The sequence below is a fragment of the Diachasmimorpha longicaudata genome, chromosome 3 (genome assembly GCF_034640455.1).
Source record: "Diachasmimorpha longicaudata isolate KC_UGA_2023 chromosome 3, iyDiaLong2, whole genome shotgun sequence".
NCBI classification, from domain to species: domain Eukaryota; kingdom Metazoa; phylum Arthropoda; class Insecta; order Hymenoptera; family Braconidae; genus Diachasmimorpha; species Diachasmimorpha longicaudata.
Window position 1 is genome coordinate 6961575 of NC_087227.1, and position 9736 is coordinate 6971310.

Sequence of the window (9736 nt, forward strand, 5' to 3'; positions counted from 1 at the left end):
AAAAAATATTTGATCAATTAACGATTAAATTAGGGTTATTCGTTACGAGATACGAAGTGATCCAACAATTGAATAATCAAAATCGAGTCGAGCAGATTTATTAACTCAGTGGATGTATACAGATCATGTACAATATTTGTTTTTGCTCTTTATAAACATAAATGTATATATATTTATTATGTCTATAACTCTAAATCAGAATCAATCCTTGAAAAAAATTAATCTGCCCTTTGATAATGATAATTATTATTATGTACATATATGGGTATAGTCAATTACCCAGACTTTTTTTCTTCGAGAACCTTTGAAATTGCGTGAGGTCAATGTTATAATTAAAGAAGACATTTATTTCAGGAAGATCGAAGAGAATTGATAAATGAAATACTCGATTCCGTTACGCTACTATTCCGTCATTCTCGGGGCGTGCTTTTTTTGTGGGTAAATATGACTCGACAAATAAAAGTTAATAGAAATCGACAAATGTCAGGAGGTCTGCGGCTGGCGCAGTCCCGGGTCACGGCTCCAGCTCATCCCAGAAATGACGAAAGAGTAAATAATGGAATTCGGGCGCCAGATAATTTATCGGTAACGTTTACTCGACTCGTCTCAGGGAGTGGAGGTTGGAAAACAAATATATCTATCGGATTATCAAATGGAGTATCCCAGGAACTCCAAAGGTATCGGGATCCGATAGGTACCTTACAAACAAGTGGAGGAGCCACAGAAATTTATTCATCAACAGCAGTGACATTTGTGGAATTTTAGTTGTTCAGGAATGTGAAACAATCGGTCCAGATTGATTTTTGGAATGAGGAAAAATTGTTGGCAATTTCGCTCTCCATTAGAATATTTTTCTGATAATCATTCTCGTTCGCCTGGTGTTCTCGCCGCCCCCTGCACATACGTCCCACTATCAGTGCGATACATTTGTACACACACCGATGAAAAGTGACTAGAAAAACTAGATTGAGGGAGGGACATGGAGCAACTGAAAGAACTCCAGTAGATACTGCTCGTCGAGTTCCTACAGACTGACTCACGTACCGGTCCCTCATTCCCTCCCTCTCCCTCCATCTTCCTCAATTTCAACTTTTTTTTTTCTCATACCCATTATGATTCTCTCTCACTCCATTGCCCATCGTCCATCTACTCTCTCTTTCGTTGAGTTTCTCAAAGTGGATAACGTGGGCGAGAAAACTGGTTGATAACCGTAGAATATCCTTGATCTTGAATACAATCATTCATGGAATTGTGGAAGGAGTATTTTGAAAGAGTTGACTTCACAACATGTATAGGATATTTGTCATTTTGGATTTTCAAAGATCTGTCGGTTTTTACTTTCATCTGGACTATGGAAATATTCAGGGCCTTAATTTTTTATTATCTATCAGCGTTGAATTCCGGGTGTGAGAAGAATCTGGATTGAAAATGAAACGTCAACGGGAATACTAGTCTGTCAATGTCTTCCTGACTCGTGTTGTCATCTAGAGGGTACGATTTTGCGAAGTGAGAAGCATCATCAACTCCACCGATCCAGAAAAAAATCAGCACCTGTTTTATTTCGATCAGAGGAGATTGTGAACATAAGGTATATGGTATATCGATATAGTCGACGGTGGGAAAAATCTCATTTCACTTCTCGCCACTTGGCAAAGAGACACAACGCGTGTCGGTCGTTAGCTTTCTTTCTTGATCTGCGGTGAAAGCTCTCTTCAAATAACAAGTGACCAGGAGACATCGACATACATTCTCGCACACTTCCGATTATCGCTGACGTGAAAATTCGATAAATGCATTATCAATCGCACGTAATTGTTGTCGATTTTTTTTTCTCTCCGTCACGATCATTTGTCTTGGGAACAAGAATAAAAAATCATCTTCGAGGGTATATCAAACGAGTTTGCATAGTATCCATTTTATATGCATATCAGATGACTTGCTGCGCACTAACCGGTATGTGTGGAAAGCGGGAATTATTTTCTACACGTCGATTTCCTCTCTCAGCTGACGTATATTCGCCTATTTGTTGATCGGAATCAGAATGCAGGGGGATTTTTTTTTCCTGAATGAATTTTATTTTTGAGGTATATCTCGTTAGCATCGGCTTCTGCTCAGGTTTACCCAGGAAAAGAGAGCAAAACCGCCCCCAAACAAAACTCAATGTCCGCAACCGAGCTATTGACCATATTTTATTGTAATTTTCGTTATATTTTTGTTTTCGTCATTTCACAAGCGGCGTCAAACGACATTTAAAGATCCACCAGAATTTAGTGAAACTGAAAAATTAATCTAGTCGTGAAATTCATAAAATTCACTGGCTTTCGAATTTTTGAGAGTATTTTCTCCCAATTTAAAATAAAAAAAAATTTCTCCCAATTAATATGGACTTGACAGTCTTTCATATGCATTAAAAATTTCCCCTCGAGATAATCAAACGTCAAGAGTATCGTGGACGGTTTTCATTGTGAGGTGAATTTAAAAGACTATTTTTTACTGTAAAGCATTGGCTTTCGAACATCGTCGTGTGAGGAATTACAAAATCGTGGCATTCTTTCTCGTATGTTTTTCTAGTCATTGTTGACGACCACGTTTCAATGAACCTGAAAGAGAATCGTGCGAGTCGCTCTCTCCAACTCAACTACAAGTCGTCTAAAAATTATTAATAATCGTGAATAATAATTTGTTGGATCACGATATTCATCCGTTGGGAGGGTAATGTTTTTCGAAAAATATGAAGGGATAACTAACCGGATCATCGTGGAGTGTGGTCACTTCAAATTAATCGCTATTCTGGATGTGTTCACACAGCATTGTAAAGTAATGGAAGCGCTTGCACGCAACGCCTACGTGACGTCCGGCCTCGCCCCGTATATGCATATTTTTAAGAAAAAGACTATGGAAGAAAAGAGAAGAGTTATTACGGCGAAACAAACGCACCTGAAGGGCTGACAAAAGTGGCTGAAGGGCAGGGAAAATTTTTAAGTTCGTCAAGACTTCTGTACCGAGCGAGAGGGGGGGGGGGTGGGGTACTTAGTATTATTCTGGTTGTAGGCTCAAAGGGATAAATCCCCCCGATAATTTATCGGTATTTAAATTATATTGTTTTCCTAGATGACAATAACTATATCATCTCACTGATTACAAAGAGTTTATGACTTTTGTACGCCTGGGAGTCCGGTTCAGGTCTGATCCCTGATCCCTGATCTGAAAAACTGCCCAAAATCCCCCTCCACGTTGAATTAAAATCAAAATCGTATTCCCTTCAAAATTGTTCCCTTTCCAAGAATCGAATGAAAAAATCCGAAACTCATTTCAAGGCGACCAATTCGTTCCCCAAACGTTCGAAAATTCGAGGTGAACGACATGCGCGTACCGCCATCTTGAACACCCTCTTCCCCTGTCGCTGAGTCCCTTTAAAATGGCGGCATCACCCCGTCCTATCTACAAACTAAGATAAATATAATTTATTCAAATTGAATTCCTGAAATCGTTCACATTCCAATAATTATCAGCTTGGCGATGAAATAGGCACACAATAGGCACGTGATGGAATCCCCCATGGAATGAATTGATAAGTCAAACCGATTTCCCAGTGGCTGGGACATCTCCTTGTCTTTCTCACTCTTGCTACGAGTTTAATGCACCAGCGTTTATAATACCCCAGCAATGGGTAACAGAAAAGATGTATAGAAAAGAGGAGGTCCAATACCAGTGGCATGACTTCCTCGTTCCATTATTGCATTCACCCTCTAACGCGCTCGCTCGTGCTTCAGGTTTTATCTCTGGAGATCGCCGGCATACGCACACACGTGCAAAAGAGAAAAGGGGAAGAGAATAAATCGAATACCGAGAATTTCACAAGATTGACGACGCTGAAGTGATCATATATCACGTGATTTTGCAGAAGGCAATAGCCGCTATAACCGCCATATTTATTCTCCTCTTCTTGTCGTTGATCTCAGATTAATTTCCGTTGAATATCACAACCATTTTTCCCCCAGTAGTAAAATACATTGAATTGAAGGCCGATGTATAGACGAGTTGGTAAGGTGCCTGCAGAGACCATCAGAGGACATGGGTTCGATCCCGGGTATGGATGGACTTTGTCTGGATTATTGGATCTCGTCAAATAATAAACACCACGATAAGTTCAGTAGTAAAGTAGTGAGACGAGATAAATTGATTTATCTCTCAGTCCGTCATTTTCAGGTACCGAAGAATAAGTCGTGAGGGTTTAAAGACTAAAAAACCCAAAGTCAGTGCAGGGGAGCGCAGTAGTTAATCCATCGATGGTTTACCCTGAAAGGGAGAGATAAGAATAAATTGAATCGATATTTTCAAATTTCAAAGTCTTATTCGTGTGATAGGCGATTTCACATCATTTTTACAACAGAAAAAATACATCCTGATAACGAATAAAAACATTGGATATAAAAACGAGCTTGAACAATGGTTAACACAAATCTGGGATGAATTGACTACTTAGAAGTATGCTTAAAATTAAAAACAATACTGAAAGGTGCTCTTGTTCAATGAGAACGTAAAACAATAGTGACGCAGTACTCACGAACAAATGGTGTCTTAAATTGAGGCAAAATCGGAGTGGAAAATTGATTCCCTTGAAGAGCAATAGTTTGCACACAGGTAACATTGATTCCGTAGGTCTAAACATTAATGGTAACAATTTCATTCATTTTTAGACATTTATAATCGATTTTCAATGTATGTAAAAAATCGCTTCACTAGCCCCCGGGGCTTTCATAACTCGTGAAAGTCTCTCTTTGAGGATATCCAAGTACTTTGGTTATTTTTTTCCTAAAAAACTGCTCTACTACTTCTGCAGTTGAACTTTAGAGCTGTGATTTCATAGTACGGGTGGGCGATGTTTATTAGGTAATGGAAAATATTAATTTTTCATACCCATACATTGATGTTGGTCAATAATTTTTTTTGGGTAAAATGCGACAAAAATCTTTTTGGTACTCGTACCGACATATCTTATCCTGAATTATAAATAAACTATACAATATAAAAATTGTATCTGTCGTGACAAAATAACCAGAAACAGACGAAAAGTACCAGAATCCCTGAAAATATATCTCGGAAAGTGAAATATAAAAAAAATAATAATTGAAATTAAACATTTCATCGTTTTTTTTAAATTCCTAATTTGTAAATTCCATAGTCGTAATTTCTTCGTCCTTTAGAAAATAAAAAACTGCAGTGTAGAACGGTTGAATCTACACTGCAGTCTCCAGCAAACTGTCAAAGACACCTGAATATCCTAAAGACAATTTTTTCCCCTGTGTAACCAGCACCGTGTGAAAAAAAGTCGAGTGCATAAAATAATTTGAACATTGATGGCACGTCTCAAGAGATACCCATTCGTACAACAACATAACCTCAAACATTCAGGAATACACAATAAACAGTTGAGCATTGAGGCTTGTCAATAGCCCAGGGAAAGAATGACAGATCGTGATAACAAGCCACTATCTATGATTATAAAAAGTCCTCGGTAGACGTGACAGTGGCTTCGATGAGAAGACCGAAGTCCAGTTCTGTGAGACTAGCTTTGGCTGTCAGGAGATCCAAAAAAGTGTCAAGAGGTGAGAGACGATCAGCAGAAGGAAAGGCAGCGAGACCGTTGTGTCGATGACAGTGTTGAGATGTTCTTCCTCGATTCTGGCATACTTCTCCGGAGAGGATGTTGGTGGCGTGCTCCCGGGCTCTCAGCATGAAACTGGCAGGATGCAGCCACTGATTAAGTAGGCGTTTCGCTCGAGATCTTGGAAGGAGCGAGAGGAGGTGAAGCTTCTTTATGACAGTTTCCTTGGTGTCACCGATATCTGGAAAACATGTGAATAATCAACAATGAAAGTTTGACAGGTAATTATTTCTCAATATTCGCGAACAAAACCCTTAAACATATTCAGCAAACTGTGTAAACCTTTACCTGCCATGATGATCTTGGCCACATCCACCTGCAGCTCGAAAACAGCCCTCTCCACATACTGCAAAAACATGGAGTACCTTAGGCACCTGTACCCCAAATACGTGAAGAAAGAGGAGAAACCCTGAGGCACTGGGAATGCCATGATCTCAATGGCATACCGGTACCTCTCCATCAAACTGAAGAGGAGTCCCCTCCTCGCCTCATCCAGCTGCTCAATGAGCATGAAGCCTCTCTCCTGCTCCAGCCTAGGATCCACACTGGCGGCCCGGGCGAGCATCTGACACAGCGTCCTGGAGCTCTCGAGCTGCGCAGCAACATATCTTGTCGCCACAGCGTGGACCTGAAGGCTAGTGGAAGAAACGTAAGAAGTTGCCGGTGTATTGGTCGCATGTTTCAACAGATACATCGAAAGCTCCCTCAGGTTAACGGACACCACATGCTCCTGCCGTGAAGCCGTGCAGTTTTCCATCTCCACAAATGGAAGTGCGGCATCCAACATCTTGTTGGCTCGATTGGACATGAGGTGTTCACCGAAAGGAGACGAAGCTGTTGCCAATGTCGAAGCTAGTGCTGATGCAGAGGAAGTCGCCAGAACTAGACCGCCACTGGGTGACATGGGAGTGCTGCACCTGGACAATGCCTCAGGCTGATAGCAAGCTAGAGACACCAGAAGTTTGTCAGTGATCTGACTGGGATTGAATCGAGGCTTGCTCTCGCTTCTCTTCCCCAGGTTGTCCCATAACTTGGTCCAGAGATCACTTCTGTAAGGGACCAGTCTTTGTTGAGGTGACAACAGCATCACCGAGGTGTTCCAGAGCTTTTCGTGGCTCAGGGTAATTCCGAGATTGTTGATCTTCACCTCGTATGATGAGTAGTCTTTGACAGTTGTCACCGGTAGGAGAGAGAGGAGGGGAACAGCGTCCGGGAGCAAATTCCGTTGCACAATGGAGTACGATCCTCCGATGAGGATCTCCTGCATGAACTGGACGACATTCAGGGACTTTGGTTTATCAGATATAATCGAGAACAGATTGGCGACGGCTTCGAAGTCGTGTCTGTGGCACATGAAATAGTGGATGACACCTAGTCTTCCGTGGACCGAGGTCTCCCTTGTGAAGGTCTCGATGAGAAAATCGGGAGATATGTCGAGGGGAACGAGGTCCAGGGTAGGTAGGTCTATGGTCAGGGTGTTAGAAATGGCCTCCCGTCCGGCTAGAAATCCTTTCTTTCCTTTGAGGTTGTATGAGGTAGTCGGGAGAGTGAGCAACGGCACCAGGTACGACGATGCCTCCGGAATCGTTGACAGTGGTCCACAGAGAATATGACAACTAGGATCGTGAGTCACACCGATCTCCAGCAGATGTGTGAAGAAACCCTGAACTATGACAATCATGTAATCACCGCCATCGGCAATACAAAATGTTGGCCGCATGAGTTTCGCCTGTGACCAGGGGATTCCTGGGATTACGCAGTGTATGACGCAGCTGTGATGCAACAGCGTCACGGAATAAGCGAAGTGAACGGTGTTAGAGTCGCTCAGGGTGGCGTCCAGCATGTGCTGAGGGGGCTGAATCGGCCGGTAAAGGTAGTGATGACAGACGCATACCATTCCTCGACTATCCGAGATGACGATCAGATCTAGTGAGCAGTCGTGCACCCTCAGAGGAATTACGTCATCCTCGTAGGTTCCGCAGGAGCCGGAGGTGGGGAGTTGGGGGAGGTTCAGGGGAATGTTTAGGACTGTCTCGTGGGGAAGTTCGTCGTGGAACTGGAGGCCGCTAAGCGTTGGAGATGATGAGGGCTTTGGGAGGGGCTCGTCATCATCCTCGGTTATGACGCTCACCTGGGGCCGACGGTTGTGGATGTGGTAGAGGACTTGATTTGTAGCGTCCCATTGAGCCCACAAGAATGTTCTCACAATTGTCTCGGATTTGAGGTCTTGAATTTCGGGGTTCGAGGGGATGAGGGTTGCCGTGTACATGGTGATGGTCTCGTGATGGATCAGGACGAGGAATTTCTCGAGATTGTGGGGCTTTTGCTTGTAGAGGAACTGTATTCGGACCTGTTTCGGGGTATTTGATTGGAGGTCATGGATTTTGCCGGAGGTAAGCTCCAGGATGAAGGAATTGTATGACTCGGGCGGATCATCGGAGCTTGTGGGGAGTTGGGAATCGCTAGTGAGGTCTTTCACCACGTAACCCAGGAGAGTGTGGCTCTGGTTTATTGACGCTTGGACGATGTTCACAATGGAGGGGAAGTGGTGGAGTACTTGGAGAGTGTCTTTACCACGGTCATAGTGACCGATTACCGAGTGCCGGGGTGAGTTCTCCTCGATCCAGCCAATCAGGAGGGAGCAGTCCCGCTCCTGTCCCAGGAGTTTCCACTGCTCAGCTGGGGGAATAAAGCCGATAGTGAAATTATCGATGATTGACGGGATGAGTCTTATCGCTATCACTATGGCCTTGTGCTTAATTCGCTGATGCTGGCAATCTTCGTGACTAATTGTTGCTGATAGATTCGAGATATCAATTGGTAAGAGAAATGCTGATGCTTCAGATTTTTTTTTATTTTTTTTAAATTGACAGGAAACATTTTTTTTCATGTGAACGCGCCTATGGTTTACATCCAATATGGGAAGCAACTTTTATTTTCGCAAGTTTATGATTTATTGAGTCTATTTTATATGTTTACGTGGAAAAAGGGAGTCATGACTGGAATAAAAAAATCAACGTCTTTTTATGGGCAACAGATAAATTTATTATTGATAAAAGAGGTTATTTTGTGAGAAAACTTTTTTATATTCAACAATATGTGTCATTTTTTCAAATCGTAAGGAAATTCACAGAGTTTTTAAAAACTGAGGAAGAACTCCAGGTTTTTTAAGAAGAATTCCAGAGACTTCGGAGGCTTTCTTGAACTCCCGAGGAATTTCCAGGGATTTTCAGAACTTTCTAGGGAACGCGAGTGAGATGAAATGATCATAGGCGTATCAACGCATAATTACGGTTATGTCAAATACACAACCATTTATATATATTTTTTTTTTTCATTTGTTCAGTACATTCTCAACATTTCGAGGAGAAAATCATTTCAATAAAACTCATGGAAGAATGTCGTAATCATCAATTATCTCTGGAAATAACTGAGAAAATTGGTGGACAGAATAGTACCTTTGACAGCATCCCCCTGCAATAATCCATAGAGCTTCGCCGCGAGATTCTCAGCCATTTCCCTGATATCACAACTTCCCACTTAAAGTACTTCTCAGCCCCGAAAAGCCTCAAAAAGTAATTAATCCCCTGGAAACCTCAATCTGCTCCATTCTACCCACTTGACAATAATATCACTCGCGAGCGGTGGTCGCAGATGTTGTCAACAGTCGATCACATGTTATGTTGGGGGAGGGGAGGCTCGATCGTACGACGATCGACACTAATTCGAGAATCGATTATTTTGTCTGCGATATCTTTGCGGCATTTTCAAAGCCCTCCCCCAGCCTTTTTGAGTTTTCCAACAATCCAGATCATTGTCCAAATTAATTTGGTAAATATCGATGTCTTCAACTAGCCATTTACATTGATTTGATATTTGCAAATGTATTTCTAAATTTTGTTTTTTTTTTTATGAAATAATTTTTTTTTATTTATAAATTTATCAAATGTGTTCCGCTCTGAGAGCTTCAATCTGTCGATATTTCCAGTGATTAATATACCGGGAATGACACTTCGATGTGTCGATTTGTCTCACACAAAGCAAAAACATGTGAGCCTCTAGTTTCAA

General features: G+C 41.9%; 1 protein-coding gene across 1 annotated transcript; it reads right to left on the reverse strand.

The window, feature by feature from the left end:
* Positions 1-4245: 4245 nt before the first annotated feature.
* LOC135160575 (protein pigeon) lies at positions 4246-9697 on the reverse strand. The gene is made up of 3 exons (XM_064117262.1): positions 9127-9697; positions 5957-8347; positions 4246-5849 (listed from the first exon to the last, which is right to left on the reverse strand). The coding sequence occupies exons 1-3, from the start codon at positions 9182-9184 to the stop codon at positions 5503-5505; spliced, it is 2796 nt and encodes a 931-aa protein (XP_063973332.1). The 5' UTR covers positions 9185-9697; the 3' UTR covers positions 4246-5502.
* Positions 9698-9736: the final 39 nt, after the last annotated feature.

What these genes read in the sequence shown, in the direction of transcription:
- LOC135160575 (XM_064117262.1), bottom strand. Translation starts at nt 9,184, where the DNA reads ATGGCTGAGAATCTCGCGGCGAAGCTCTATGGATTATTGCAGGGGGAT. An exon ending in GCAGGGGGATGCTGTCAAAG is followed by an intron (nt 8,348 to 9,126) that starts GTACTATTCTGT and finishes TTATTCCCCCAG; the next exon opens with CTGAGCAGTGGAAACTCCTG. An exon ending in GGCCAAGATCATCATGGCAG is followed by an intron (nt 5,850 to 5,956) that starts GTAAAGGTTTAC and finishes CATGTTTTCCAG; the next exon opens with ATATCGGTGACACCAAGGAA.